The following is a 16,408-nucleotide window of genomic DNA, read 5'->3' as shown; positions in this document are numbered from 1 at the left end:
GGTTAGCAACATCCCTTTCAGACAGCTTCCTCTTGCGTCCATAGTTAATCCTGTTGGATGTGGTTCGTCCCTGGATACCGTGGCTCTTGATACATCACAAAGATTTGCTGTCTTGGTCACAGATGCGCCAGCAAGACGCGCACCAACCAATTTGTCCTCTTTTGAACTCTGGTATGTCACCCACAATGTTGTGTGCATTTCAATATTTTCAGCAAAACTGTGCTCTTACCCTGCTAATTGAACCTTCACACTCTGCTCTTACTGGTGCAATGTGCAATCAATGAAGACTGGCTACCAGGCTGGTCCAATTCAGCCATGAAACCTCCCACACTAAAAGGACAGGTGTTTCAGTTTCATTGTCCAACCCCTGTACATGTTAAACCTATGGAAAACGCGTCGCAAATGGACCGACGGAGCGAAGCGAGAGTGAAGCGAAACCCGCGACGGATGTGAAGCATGCGATGCGAGCGGCGCAATTAGGGTGAATAGAGCGAAGCAAAACCTGCGAGTAACGCCTCTATAGCACCTCGTATCTATAGCCCTCTTTTCAGCACAAAAGTTGTCATACAAGTATGAAACTCACAGCAGTTGCTCTGGGTACATCTATGTCCATGTAGGAAATTATATTTTATTCATAAGTATTTAATTTTCTGATGCATATGTCAGCAAGCCTGATTCCTAGGTTGCCGATCAGCCGTTATTACATAATTATTCAATACTTATGGTTACCATGCTACAATCTTTTGTCATATCAGCTAATACTTGGTGTATTTTGGCAGTCCTCATCCATATGTGTAGGCACATAAATGTTTATTATATTTAGATTTGGACAGTACAATTTGGCTGTTAATCTATTGAGCTGAAATTTATTTACTTCCCGAAGACAGATGAACAGGCATTCTGCAGCGGGGATACAGCGCCTGTAGTTGGTGTCCCGGAGGTTGATTCGTCCCCCAACGAGGGGCAGCAGTTCCTCAAACTGGGTCCTGGATAGATGGAAGTATGGCTGAAAGGGACCATGATCTAGACGCTGCTCCTGGAGTAGGTGGTGGTACTCTCCAAACTGGTTCCGCCTCTGGTGAACCCAGGGACGTTGACAGCGGCGTCGTTGTTCGGCTTTCCATGAATAAAGCACTGTGACTCGCTCCATTTTGAGTTGAAACCGGCAAGCAGCAGATAGAAGCTCCTCTTATTTGTGTGTTTTCTATGCAGGACCAAACTTTTAATTCTGGTCTCATTTGACCAGACCACTTTCTTTAAGTGTTTGCAGTGACCCCTAAATGACTTGTGGCAAGCTAGAAACAGAGCTTCTTCTGGCTTTATTTTTGCTGCTTGCAAGTCGTGAAGACCAGATTTGTGGAGTGCATAACTAAAATCTATTTTGCAAGCTCAAGCTCTATTTTGCATAACTCAAATCTACTCCATAAGAGTAGATTTGAGCCAGAAGACCTGAGAGGTCTGGGTGTTTGATACACTGACAACAAGTCTGAAATGTATTTTGGTGCTAAGCCATCAGTGATTTATAGACTAACAGAAGTATTTTAAAGTCTATTCTCTGAGCTACAGGGAGCCAGTTAAGGGACTTTAGAACCAAGGTGATGTGCTCCACTTTCTTAGTTCTAGTGAGGAGTCGATCAACTGCAGCTGTCTGATCGACTTTTTAGGCAGACCTGTGAAGACACCCTTGCAGTAATCAATTCTACTAAAGATGAACGCATAAATTAGTTTTTCAAGGTCCTGCTGAGACATTAGTCCTTTAATCCTGGAGATGTTCTTTAGGTGATAGAAGGCCGACCTTGTTACTGTCTTTATGTGCCTCTGAAGTTTCAGGTCTGAGTCCATCACTACACCCAGGTTTTGAGCCTGATTGGTGGTTTCTAGCTGTATTAACTGAAGCTGTGTGCTAACTTTTAACCGCTCTTCCTTTGGTCCAAAGATTATTACTTCAGTTTTGTTTTGATTCAGCTGAAGAAAATTTTGGCACATCCATGCATTGATTTCTTTTAAGCATTTACCCAGCACTTGAATGGGTTCACAGTCACCTGGTGACATCGTAACGTATAGCTGTGTGTCATCTGCATAGTTATGATAACTTATGTTGTTGTTTATTAAAATCTGAGTTAGGGGGAGCATGTAGATATTGAATAGGAGGGGCCCTAAGATGGACCCTTGGGGAACGCCACTTGTGATTTTTGTGGTCTCTGATTTAAAGTTACCTACTGACACAAAAAAGTCCCTGTCCTTCAAATAGGATTTAAACCAATTGAGTGCTGTACCAGAAAGGCCGACCCAGTTTTCCAGGCGCTCTAATAAAATTGAGTGATCAACAGTGTCGAACGCTGCACTAAGGTCCAATAATACCAGCACTGTGGTTCTTCCACAGTCTGCATTTGTACGGATGTCATTGAACACCTTGACAAGAGCAGTCTCTGTACTGTGGTGAGCAGGAAGCCTGACTGGAAGACATCAAAGCGGTTGGTCGTTGTTAGGAAGTTGTTTAACTGTTGAAACTCGGCTTTTTCAATAATCTTACTGATGAAGGGGAGGTTTGATATAGGTCTGTAGTTCTGCCGTAGCAGCTTGTCCAAGTTTCTCTTTTTCAGTAAAGGTTTGTTTATTGCTGTTTCCAGGGCCTATGGGAAAACACCTGACAAAAGGGACGTGTTTATTATTTGAGTTAAATCTGATGTTATTAGAGGCAAAGCTTTCTTAAGGAAAGCTGTGGGTAAAAGATCGAGACAGCAGGAAGAAGAGCTTAGTTGCTGTACGATGTCTTCTAAGTTTTTGTAGTTTATTTGGTGAAATTGGGAAATTTTGTCAAAATCAGTTTTAGTTGGAGACAACATTGGTACTGGAGTTGATGTGGATGTGCTGACTGCCTCTCTGATCTTTTGGGTTTTTTCAGTAAAGAATTTAGCAAATTCATTGCTGGCCCTGGTAGAGTGGAGTTCAGATGCTATAGTTACAGGAGGGTTTGTTAACCTGTCGACCGTGGCAAATAATGCACGAGCATTGTTTATGTTTTTGCTGATGATCTCAGAAAAGAAAGATTCCCTTCCATTTTTCAGTTGTAGGTTATATCTGTATAGTCTCTCTTTATAGATAATATAGTGAACCTGGAGTCCAGTCTTTCGCCACCTGCGTTCAGCTTTTCGACACTCCTTTTTTTCACTTCTGACTGGTGGAACACTTCTCCACGGAAACATTTTCTTCCCAGAAACGACTTTAATTGGAGCAATTGAATCAATGATGTCCGATATTTTAGAATGAAAGTTTTCTACCAGCTCATCTACAGTGATACATGGCAAAGTGGAGGTAGAAGAGTAAATCTGGTTAATGGTTTCAACAGCATCATCCTTACAGATGCGTTCTCTTATCATGTCTTTTTGGCAAACTGAGTCATTGCAGATGATGCTTTCAAAAATAACAGAAAAGTGGTCAGATAGGGCAACATCAGTTACAGACACCTTGGAAATGTTTAGACCCTTAGTGATGATCAAGTCCAAAATATGTCCCTGCTTGTGCGTTTGCATGTTGAGTCAAACCAAAATTTCTAAGAGTGTCACATTGATCTATTGCCCTTCTGTCTTCAGGATTGTCCATGTGAATGTCTCCCACAGTAATTAAACAGTCATAATCAACATATATCACAGATAAAAGCTCATCAAAATCACTGAAAAAGTTTGTTTTGGACTTAGGAGGCCTGTAAATAATCAAGAACACCGTTCTCTTTACCTGGAGAGCCAAATATTCAAAAGAGTCAAATTTGCCCAGAAATATTTTTTTACACTTTAATAAATCTTTAAACAAAGTGGCCACTTCTCCACCTTTTCTTTGCTGTCTGCTCTCAGAAAGAAAATTGTAATTCGGAGGCGTCGAGTATATCAGAATGGGAGCTTCATTAAATTCATGTAACCATGTTTCTGTTAAAAACATAACATCAAGATCGTGGTCAGTAATGAAGTCATTGATTAAAAAGGATTTTCCTGACAGAGATCTAATGTTTAATAACGCCAGTTTATATGACTTAGTTGCTGATATTAACTCTGTGTCTGGTTGTACCTGACGGTTTATGGCTTTTTTGATTGTTTATTACCATCTCTTATTCTTTTGGCTTTGTTCTTTCTGTCACGTATAAGCACAGAGATTTTACAACTATCTTCTATTAGGGGCCCAGGTTTTTCCTGGACATGCTCAATTCTGATAGAGTTACCACTGTGGCCCAGACTGTATCACAGAGAAGTGATTTGAAGGTCCTGATTAGGAGGTGTTGGGGCTCTGTGGCATTTGGAACATGTTGGTTCAGTAGCAGGGCCTCGGCCACGGGGGGTGTTGAATGGAGAATATGTCCCGATTTTAAGCAAAAAGCAGGCTCAGTGGGGAGATGGGAGAGTTCTGTGCAGTCTGGGTCGGCGTCTGGGGTGAGGGAGGTTTACCGGGACGTCGGTCTGGGTCTGGGTTTTGGGGGAGGGGGGTATAACGGGGGGGTCCATCTCTCCTGTGGATTTCGACGGGGAGACCTTTTGTGATGACTTCTCTTTCTCAGCCAACTGGCCGGTTGTTTCTGCTGGAGCTGTTGGAGGCAGCGTCATCATTGTTGTTGATACTCCATGTTCTCTGCTGAAGGTCGAAGCTGCTGGCAGATTATTTACTGACTAGAAGAGATTAGATGTGAGACGTCTGGCTCCTGACTTGTTCAAACAGAAACCATCTTGCTTAAAGAGTTGTCTTTTTTCTCCAACAAATATTAAAGTTGTCAATGAAGTTCACAGATGTAGTAGCACATCTTTTTTTCAACCACTTATTAATCATCAGAAGTCTCAAAAAAATCTCATCTCCACAGAAAATCGGTCCAAAGGGTCCGCTGAGAAACACCTTGAAATTGAGACCTCCAACAATATTCAGAAGACGAGTGAAATCCTCCTTCAATCCTTCTGATTTTTTCTTAGCCACGTCATCCATGGCTCCACAGTGTATAATAAGGTTTTCTAGAGACGGGTGCTTTTCTGTGATTGCAAGAATATTCTCTGAGATATTGGACACCACGTTACTGGTACCAATCATAACTTCTGTGTTTTTCTTGTTGCAGAAGTTTTTAATCCCATCCACAGCTGTGTTGCCCACTATTAGGGTTCTTCGTCCAGTGGGGCACTCTTTCTCTGGCAATTTAGGAGAAGACTGTTTAGACTGAAGGTAGTTCTCAAACCTTTTATTGTTCTCAGAAGATGGATAATTTTCCTGGTTTTCATTCTGTAGTGGGGCAAATCTGTTTTGGAGGGGAATTCCATTATTTCCAGCTGTCTCACTCCTATCAGTTGTTGTGACAGCAACTCGCTGTCAAAGTCTCCTTTTCCCAAGGGAAACGGGGGCATTTCTCTGTAATTCTGGCCATTCTAATTTATTTAATTGCTGAGATCTTCCATTGAGTCGTCCACCTTGATTTTTTGGGCATGCCCCTAAAACATGCCAGGGGGGTCTGCAGGTAGGTTTATTCTCAGTGTTCCGATTGGCGGCTGAGTCGTTGAGCTGGCTGTCACTGTTTGGGATCACAGGCAGAGTTGAATCATGTCCCATATTCACCTCCACATTCACTTCTAGTCGATGGATTTTCATCTCCAAAACAACCAATTTCTGTAAAAGTTTGTCGAAGTCCTCTGTGGTGAAGGGAGGCATTTTGTGCTGATTAGCTGGCGTCAACTTGTCCTTCTTTCGAGTTCGATTATAAACATCAAAATCCTTTAGAAAAAAAATAAAAATAAAATAAAAATAATAATAATCCTTGGGAGTCGCTGGTAAGAAGTAGTTTTAGTCCAATATTTCCGTAATTTTGGCTAAGAGATAAAAAGTTAGGAGTAAAAGAATGCAAGCAAGCAGGGAGCTTAGGAGAAAAGCGTCTGAGCAGGCAGAGAGGCGGGAGCGGAAGCTTGTGTACTTTTGCAAAGCACTGTATTTCACGCATGCACTTGGGTTAATTAAAATTTGTGGTCCTGACATTGAAACCTAATAACCCGTTATCTGTATTATTAGTTGGTTTGGTGAATTCATTAATATTCTTTAAAATGTCCAAAGCATTTGATTCGCATTTGATTCACATAATCACTTGTAGTTTTAAGCTTTTGATGAAAACGTTGCATTTGGCCTGCCGTATGGGATCGACAGCCCTTACTTGCTTACATAATGCAAAAATTATCCTCTTATAATTTTAGGGAACAGCACAGTCAAAGCTGAGTGCCTTGTCCGCTGCCTCACAAAAGCATGCACGCACGCATACACACACACATACACACACACACACAATGTTTCCATCTGGGACAAAAGTGCTGTTCTTCAGGCTTACGACCAAAGCAGGGTATAATTAGGAGCTAAATGCTGCTTCAAGTCAGAATGTGGTTTGGAGGCATTTCCAAAGGACAACCAGTCTTGTGGTTTGTGGTTTTTATCATCAAATGTAAATTGCACAGTTGAAGAGGAGTGGCACTGACTCATAGAGTTAGAATATCCAGGGACCTCATCCGCTAAAACATTCATGTGGTACAAATGTCAAAAGTAACATATTCATGTTTTTTCCTAATAATGGACAGACGGTTAAAAAGTAGATTCAGCAAAGTTGTAATTTACTAGTCCTGACAATTTTCGAAAGAAAAAGAAACACAGGAAACTCCAAACCCCCTTGGGACAGAACTTTGAAAGCATGCCAACAACGAGGAAGTGAATGTTAGCTTATGGTGTAAAGAATGGCAGATGACCAAAAGAAGCACATATAGCAAACATTCAGCTGTTTGCATAAAATAAGCTCTTCCTGGTGACCAGAGTAAATATTATTGGACAATTATTTATCATACATGTGATGAAGTGTGATCTGGAAAATAAAATCTCAACTTTACAGCTGAGTTCACCGTAAAAACTTGTCCCCACTGAACAATTGGTGAACATTCATGCATTTGCCCTTTCATACTAGTACAGTTTTAGTCGTTCTGTAGATGTTTTAATATTTTTCTTTAATTTTCACCCAATATCCACAAAACATTTCATTACAATCATGATTCCCACCCCAGTTTTATACCCACACTGACAAACTGTCTGTAGTGGCTACAAAACTTCCATGTACACGGCTTATAGCCGTGTACATTGTCTTGAACAGGGACAATTTGTCCCCATCTGTAAGTCTGTCTATAGTGTTGTGAAAAATCATTTGCCTCCATGCAGGTTTTTTTTTTTTTTACCTAAATGCTTTGGCTCATCCAAAACATTTAACTATCTGACAAAGATTACTAGAATAAATAAAAAAATCTTGTTTTCAAATTATGATTTAATTTATTAAGGGAAAAAAGCGATGCACAGCGAATTAAAAGTAATTGATTCGTTGGTGCGCTTTTCAAGTGTTTTTAAGCTTTGTTTATGAACCTAAAAATGGACTACAAGATTTCCTTTCTTATTGTCTTAACCACTGTTTCACATATGTTCCTAAATTTCTTTAAATTATGTTTTTCATTTTGACATTTTTTAGACACCCTTATTTTGCCAGAAATGTTTCAAGGTTCTTATGTATTACCTACCCCAGTGTCAAATTCACAAGATTTGCAAAAAGATAATCAATAAATTAGAGCTTAAAATCGACATTTATTCAGTGAGACAATATTTTTGTGCATCTCATGTACATTTTTGTGAGCGCAGGTTCTAATTGAACCATGATTTGCTCATTTTAAATAAGGGCACTGAAGATATAATTTAAAGCTCAGCTACTATTTTGACTATCCACTGATTTGTGCTAACAGATTTGGTTACCCTTTTAAACAAAGCTATTACCTTAACTGTCTCATCTGTATAGAGAGTGAATCTCTATTAATTCTTTAGGGTGCATTCACCAACCTAGAACCATATTATAATTGCTCCCTCTGGGTCAGAGATCCGTCTCTGCCTCAAGTGAAGGAGTTCAAGACTCTCCATTACTGTTCAGAATGAGAATCAGCTTTATTGCCAAGTTTGTCCACACAAAGGAGGAATTTGAGTCCGGTACGCTTTGCTCTCAGTGAAGATTTTTATTTTTTTAAATTTTATATAATAAATGGGAATAAAAATATATTTTTAAATGTACATATACACACAAGTGACATGTGTGGTGGTAGAATGGAGCGAGAGATGCAGATTGAGTCCTCGCCTATTGTAATTCAAATTGTGCTCTGGCCTGCTGTATTGAAAAAAGAGCCGTCAATTTACTGGTCCATTTACGTTTTAAACTTCACCTCTGGGCATGAGATGTGGATCATTGCCGAAAGGACAAGATCCCAAATATGATCAGCTAAAATGAGCTTCCTAAACATAAGGAGATAAGGAGAGGACTCCTTCAACTGGAGCTGCTGTTTTGCCACATCTAAAGGAGGTGGTTTGGACATCTGATTAGGATGTGTCCTATGTGCTTTCCTTTGGAGACTTTTCATGCACACATCACAAGGGGGAGCCCCAGGGCACACCCAGTCCTTCTGACCCTAGGAACACATTGGGATTAGCCAGAATAAGCAGAAAAACGTCAAAAGTGGGAACGTGGTCTGGGTTTCCCACTTAGGCCTGTTCCTTTGACCCCATGTTGAATTATTGTAAAAGGATGGATGGATGCTTTCACACTAGAAGAAGGCCTTGCTACGACATCAAACATATATTCCGTGGTGGAAACAGAGACTGGGGACTCGGGGTTGGACTCTTTCATCACCCGGGCTGAAGTCACCGAGGTGGTTAAAAAGCTCCACAGTGGCAAGGCTTCGGGGGTGGATGAGATCCGCCCTGAGTACCTCAAGTCTCTGGATGTTGTAGGGCTGTCATGGTTGACACGCCTCTTCAACATTGCGTGGCGGTCGGGGACAGTGCCTCTGGACTGGCAGACTGGGGTGGTGGTCCCCCTTCATAAGAAGGGGGACCGGAGGGTGTGTTCCAACTACAGGGGGATCACACTCCTCAGCCTCCCTGGTAAGGCCTACGCCAGGGTATTGGAGAGGAGAGTCCGACCGATAGTCGAACCTCGGCTTCAGGAGGAGCAGTGTGGTTTTCGTCCCGGCCGTGGAACACTGGACCAGCTCTATACCCTCTACAGGGTGCTCGAGGGTTCATGGGAGTTTGGCGAACCGGTTCACATGTGTTTTGTGGACCTGGAGAAGGCATTCGACTGTGTCCCTCGTGATGCCCTGTGGGGGGTGCTCCAGGAGTATGGAATCGGGGGCCCTTTATTAGGGGCCATCCGGTCCCTGTACAAGCGGAGCAGGAGTTTGGTCCGCATTGCCGGCACTAAGTCGGACCTGTTCCCGGTGCATGTTGGACTCCGGCAGGGCTGCCCTTTGTCACCGGTCCTGTTCATAACTTTTATGGACAGGATTTCTAGACGCAGCCAAGGGCCGGAGGGGGTCTGGTTTGGGGACCAGTGGATTTCGTCTCTTCTTTTTGCGGATGACGTGGTCCTGCTGGCCCCCTCTAGCCAAGACCTACAGCATGCGCTGTGGCGGTTCGCAGCCGAGTGTGAAGCGGCTGGGATGAAGATCAGCTCCTCCAAGTCCGAGGCTATGGTTCTCGACCGAAAAAGGGTGGCTTGTCCTCTTCAGGTTGGAGGGGAGTTCCTGCCTCAAGTGGAGGAGTTTAAGTATCTCGGGGTCTTGTTTACGAGTGAGGGAGGAATCGAGCGGGAGATTGACAGATGGATCTGGGTGCCTGCCACAGTAATGGGGGCACTGTGCCGGTCCGTTGTGGTGAAGAGAGAGCTGAGCCGAAAAGCAAAGTTCTCAATTTAACGGTCGGTCTACGTTCCTACCCTCACCTATGGCCATGAACTTTGGGTCATGACCGAAAGAACGAGATCCCGGATACAAGCGGCTGAAATGAGCTTCCTCCGGAGGGTGGCCGGGCACTCCCTTAGAGATAGGGTGAGGAGCTCGGCCATCCGGGAGGGGCTCGGAGTAGAGCCGCTGCTCCTCCACATTGAGAGGAGCCAGTTGAGGTGGCTCGGGCATTTATACCGGATGCCTCCTGGACGCCTTCCTCGGGAGGTGTTTCAGGCACGTCCCAGGGGATGGCCCAGGACACACTGGAGGGACTATGTCTCTCGGCTGGCCTGGGAACGCCTTGGGCTCCCCCTGGAGGAACTGGAGGAGGTGTCTGGAGAGAGGGACGTCTGGGCGTCTCTGCTGAGTCTGCTGCCCCCGCGACCCGGTCCCGGATAAGTGGAAGACGACGAGTACGAGTACGAGTATTAACAAATAAATATGTTAAATTGAAAATTTCTGAGATTTTATTATTAAAGGAATTAACATTTATTACCACATTAACACACACAAAAGCACCGAAAACTAGTACCACTGAGTACCGGTATCGATTCCCAGGTACCGGGTATCGGTACCATATCGGTTCAGATGTGAAAGGTACCCATCCCTAATCAGGACTGCTTTCATAACTAAAGAGTTCCCCAAATATGTTCAATCCAGCCACGTTCTAATTGGTCGTGTAGCTCATTTAAAGCATAGTGGGACTTTCATCCAGTATTAAACCCCTGTTAAAAGAAGATTGAGAAGATGGCACTACATCTAAGTATTATATTTTATCACAAATAGCAATAATATTTTCCTGAAGGCTTTTGTGCCTTCGGTTCCCTGTTAAGAAACACAGAGATCCCTGTTGGTTGTAGGTAATTATTTCATAAGTCTGCAGTTTTTGTGGTCCACTTCAACTTTCTTCCATTATCAAGATTTTGTTTGTGTTCTACAGAAAATTTACCTCAAAAAGCATTTAAATCTCTGATTCACTGCTCAGCATTTCAGGAAATGACTCTGGTTAACCACGACTTTTTATAAAAAAAAGAAAAGAAAAGAAGAACAAGAAAGGAAAAGTAAAAGTCTATCCATTATGAGGGTTTGCTTGCAATGTAGCAGAAACCCAATGTCTCTGCTTGGCGTTTGAATGGCGCCTATCCATATGACTTCATTTTTAGCGTTCAGTTAAAAGAAAATCTTCTTTCATCCTTTCAATTTATTTTGAAATTAGCAAATGTACAGTGAAGCTGTTAACTTTACATTCACTCTACAACCCCCCACCAAACGCTACCCACATGTACCTTCACTTTATTTTATAAATTAGGTATTAAGCTTACGTGGTAAAACACAGACAGAGCAGCCTGAATACAGTTCTCTCTTCTGCCTTATATTCTTGCAGAGAATTGCAGTTGAAGTCCCCACACTGCAGTTTGTATAGAGAAACACAAACTTGTGGTTTTTATTCCAGAGACTGTTGATGGAAAACACACAGATATATGATGTGTATTTTCTCTTCTTTTTTTTTTTTTAAACTGGCACAAACCCAAGAGCGGTCAACAAAAAGAAGACTGTTTTTTGAATCAAATGCAGTAAATAAGAATGTTCATGTTTCTCCCCGTAAAAGTTGTGTTTGCCTTGGAGGTTTGGCCTCTGGCCAGCGGAGGAGGAATAGTTTTCAGATATAACCTGGGGGCACACTTATTATCCAGGATTCTCCTCTTGAAATTGTAAATGATACTCGTAAATTTTCATGTTGGAGGGAAAATAAAACAAATCCAGTTTTTAGAAAAAGAAAATAAACATTGATTCCAAGGCCCTGATTTTAGTTTTTGTTAGTTCCCAAAAAAGTTGAATCTGCTAGTCAGTAAAATATGTATTACAAATAAAGAGAGGGGATCAAGAATGATTTCACTATCACTAACTGCTCATAAATTGACTGAACTTTCACCTAAAGTAATGTTACTGAGATGAAAATAGTGTTAATGTCTCCTGAGCTGTCAGTGGAATATTCTATATTGGCATAATTAGTCTAGTAAACGGGTTGTATCTATCCTTGTTCGCCTGTGGTCAAATGTTCCATCTGTGGTTGTTTACCATGCAAATCCATAAACGTCTTCATTCTGTAGCCTTATTCAGCTCCCAGACTGGACATCCTTATTTCTGTACTGAAAGCAATGAAAATATTGATGGATTGAGGTATTGTGGGTTTGTATGGAGAAAACCCTCAAGGGCTTGGTATTTTTGCAGTTTTCAAAAAAAGTTCTCATACTGGCCTAGGCCTAAAAAAGACCAAGGAACACACCAGACAGGTTAGGAGAATTGTGGACAATAAAGCTTGATTAGGTTATAAAGCTTAGCTTTAGATATATCATAGAACATTGTTCTAGATTAACTGCAGAGATCCATAGCTCATTTGGGAGACTCAGTTCACAGGACAACTATCAGTAATGCACTCAGCAAAACTGTCCTTTATAGAACAGTAGCAAGAAAAATGCTATTTTTGAAAGAAAGCTGTAAGATGCCCTTGTAAGCCATGTAGGGAACACAGCAAACATGCAGAAGAAGAAACCGGGCAGTTGTATTAGCAACAATGTATGTAAACCGCTGTTTCCAGAAACTATGGTCAAAAGAGACCAAAATCATATTTTTTGGTCTACATGCAAATCTCTATGTATGGGAAACTAGCATTGCCTATAACCCGAACACTAATTCCCACCCTAAAACATGGTGGTGGGAGCATCATGTTGTGGGGATACTTTTGTTTTGAAAGACCAGGGAAGTGGTCAGAGTTGATGGGAAAATGTATGCAGCTAGATCATGGGGGAAAACCTTTTAAAGCCGGCACAAGAGAGGCGGGCAATGGGTTCTTCTTCCAGCAGGATGATCACCCTAAAAATACAGCGAGAACTACAATGGAATGGGTTTGATAAAAGCATATTCATGTGTTATGCATCGAGATCAAACTGAGAATCTGGGGCAGGCCTTGAAAGTTAATGTTTACAGCTACTCTCCATTCAATCTGTGTTTTAGCTGTTATGCAGAGAAGGATGGGCAAAAAGTTCAGTTCCTAGATCTACAAAGATCTGCAACAAACTTTCAACCTTGTGTGTGTTTAGTTTAACATATGCCATATTATAAATAAATCTGACTTTAATATATCTGCAATACACATTAAGAGGTTATCCTTCATTGTTTGTTTAGTTTTCTGATCCTTGTTTAGCATTCTAAATATTAAGAACCAAGCGATTTTCATATCCATAATTGAACTCTTTTTTTTAAATGAGTGAAGGCATAGTTTATTTTTTTTAACATTAAAAACTGTACGTTTGCTCTAAATGCCTTTGGACCACTTCCCTAGGAACTAGATGCATTGCAGATGTTTGTCAGTTTAATTGCACTGTGTGTAAATGTGTTGCATTGGGGTCCAAAACACAATAAAAAGTCTTTAAATGGCAACATTGAAAAGTTAACTCATGTGTCCTGATCTGTCCTTTAATCGTCTGCACTGGGTGAGCATTTTTATGTTTTTACTTCAACCTTTCTTGTCACGCTCTGTTAAAAATAAATGTTGCCGCCTTCAAAACAGTCACATTTGTCACTGCCTACAAGTGATCCGCGAGCAAACAGCCAGTCACTGTGTAACCCATTAGAATGAAAAATGTTTCCTTGACTGGAAAACCACACCTGAGGCTCCACGTCAGTTGCTAATACACAGCTAAAAAGCTGGAAATAGATAAACTGTGAAAAAGCTTTTAGAATACATGTTGTCAGTTTTGACTTTCATCATGCACAAGGAGAAACAGTAGACACAGCAACCACAACGCAAACAGCTACAAACAGCATGCGACTACTGTTTATTCAAGAGGAACAGTCAGTCTTATTTTTTTGTTTTATATTTATTCTTTATGTCATCAAACACAGAAACAAATACAGGCTTCAAGACCTCAAGATTTATCGTGATATTTCTTAGTATTTATTGCAATAATATTATATTTGATTGGAATATTTTTATTTTTAAATCTTTTTTTTTTATTAGATTGTAGAACTTTATGTCACACAGTCAGCCCCAGAAACACAAACACTGTTATTCAGAAAACATACCTATTATTAAATTAAGCTACTGTAAAAAGGCAGCTGAATGCTCTAATTATCGCCTTGAATCATATTTTTAAAGATTAACATCAATATAATTGATATGTATTTATTCTCTAATGGAGCCAACAGTGAAAAAAAAGTAACAACCCCAAACTTACTTTTTTGGGTTTGTAAACATCACCAGTTAGAGTTTACCATTACCAAGATAACTCCCAATCTTATCCCGATGACATTTTTTCCCGATAATAATAAGCAATTATATAATTGCCCATCCCTAGCTCCAATTCTCTCTCAGCAGGTGGGACTGTCAGTTTCCAGCACCAGCTGTGGTTTTGTCAAATTCAATTAAATTGAGAGGCTCAAGGTTCTGATTTAGTTTGTAGCAAAAGTATTTGGGATTTGGCCCCTCTTGCTACAAGGCAACAGTTACATTTTGCCAAGAAAGTACGCAGAAAAGAAAAATGTAAACACCTTTTATTGCAGATAAAATTTTACAACGGTTTCCATTCAAGGTTTCATGTAATTGTCAAATAAAAAGACTCACTTCAGTTTTTTTTTTTGTGGCACTAGTGGCCTTTATTTTTTTTAAGTTGAACGACAGGAAATGAGGTGGCGAGAGAGGGAAACGGCATGCAGCAGAGGTCACCAGGCCGGACTCGAAACCTTAATGGCTGCATTGAGGTCTAAGACCTCTGTACATGGTCCCGTGGTTTGCACCAACTAGACTCCCACTCACATCAGAGTTTAACTTTAGTTGCTGTTTAGAGGTAATTCATCATGGATTTTTTAAAAATGCTTTACTAAATTATAAAATGAGGTAATTCAAAAAAGAAATACTAAGCTTCCAGAAAACTTCCAGAAAACTGCAAAAATGCTGAATGTCTGAGTTCTATTAAATCAAGGTTAAAAACCCATTCGTTGGGCACGGCCGTGGCACAGGGGTAAGGAGTGCAACCCATATACACAGACTACAGTCCTCGACATTGCCGTCACGGGTTTGAGTCCTGGCCTGTGTGGTTCGCTGCATGTCTTCCCCTCTCTCTCTCCACCCCATTTCCTGGTGGTTATCTTACAAAATAAAGGCCACTAGTGCCACGAAATGAAAAAGCATTTGTTTAGAGTTGCTTTTGATTTTTCTTATTAATCTTTTAGCTGAAACATCATTCATTTCAATCTGTAGTCCATCTTTTCCCTACTTTCCTTTATCATGCCACTGCAATGTACTTTTTATGTTTTTTGCAACTGCAATGTACATTTTTCATCATATAAAGAGCATTGAATTGGCTTGTTGTTGAAATGTGCTATACAAATAAACTTTTCTTGCCTAGGCATATAAACAATATTTCTTTTCAGCAAAACTGTAGCTCAGGGTCATAAAAACATTGATGCATTTTGAAGATTCAGGGATGCCAAGGGAAGGAAGCTTGTGTGGCTTGACAAAGAGGTTTGTCAAGGATATTTTGAAAATATTTGAAAAGAACCGCCGCATATGTGGGAAAGGTCAAATTTAGGTGTTTGTGGTCTCCATAACAGCACCTGAAGTCACTCACTTTCCCACAAGAAAAAACATGGGTTCAGAATTGCTAAATGATTTGAATACAGTTTTTTGGTTTGCTGTAATTTTTTTGTTCCTAAAAATAGTTTGAAATAAATCCTTTATATTTCTTCTAGAAGTTATAATCAACAACAGGGTTTTGTACCTGGCTGACACCGGGTCTTTTGCACAACAGTACTATTCACTGTTAAGGTTTTTGCTCTCTTTTGCAGGTTAATGCAGATGATGTGCTGACAACAGACGAGCAAATTGGCCTGTTGCTCATGGCTAAAAGAAAATGTGAGGAAAACATCAAGTTAAGGAGAAAGGTACCTGGTGAGTAGAGTTTGACTTTTTGCTTCTGGCTTTGTGATCTTTCAGTGAGTATGTTAACCATGATACACTTAGAGATGCTTTTGGGCTCAGATCCAAATTTCTACATCTAAATATCTGCTGGTACTAATATTTTCCTAATCAAAAGGGCTTTAACTTAAATATAAAGTGTTGCTTTTTTCCTGTTAAAGTTAGTGCCTGGGTGGGTTATTCATACTGTTAGCTATACCGCTAAATCTGTTTAGAGGCTACTAAGAAAAGTGGGGTGCAACATGTCTAAAACTGTAACATTTATTTAGAAAAGAATCTGATGTCTCAGTGGCTTTGTTGTTACACTGTGTGTACGTGAGAAAATTGAGACTGAACAGCTCAATTAAAAATGAGTTAAATAAACTATATTTTAGTGACATTTTACAACAGTTTTTAGAAATTTGTTTTCGTGATTAGTGATTTGATTTAAAAAAAATCCTACCTAGTGGCAGTATTGAAACAGGCTGCCCACAGTTTCAAACATTGTTATGCTCCATTTCAGATAGAGTTTGAAAGTTCAAAGTAGAAATGATTTTCAGTCATTCTTCATGTTCAAAAAAGACGTGATAAACATTTACTTTGGGTTTTCTCTCTTTCGACTTTGAAATGTCTCAAAAGATGGTGATCC

The 16,408-nt window shown here is 40.6% G+C and overlaps 1 protein-coding gene across 1 annotated transcript in view; it reads left to right on the top strand.

Annotated features, from left to right (window-relative positions):
* pth1r (parathyroid hormone 1 receptor) overlaps nt 1-16,408 on the top strand; it is an 81,657-nt gene that overhangs the window by 35,709 nt on the left and 29,540 nt on the right. The window contains exon 2 of the mRNA XM_047368968.1: nt 15,651-15,753. Within this exon, the coding sequence (XP_047224924.1) occupies nt 15,651-15,753 (103 nt within the window). The remainder of the gene's footprint in view (nt 1-15,650; nt 15,754-16,408) is intronic.

The sequence above is a fragment of the Girardinichthys multiradiatus genome, chromosome 6 (assembly GCF_021462225.1).
Source record: "Girardinichthys multiradiatus isolate DD_20200921_A chromosome 6, DD_fGirMul_XY1, whole genome shotgun sequence".
In the NCBI taxonomy this organism is placed as follows: Eukaryota; Metazoa; Chordata; class Actinopteri; order Cyprinodontiformes; family Goodeidae; genus Girardinichthys; species Girardinichthys multiradiatus.
This window is presented reverse-complemented; position numbering and strand designations above follow the sequence as displayed.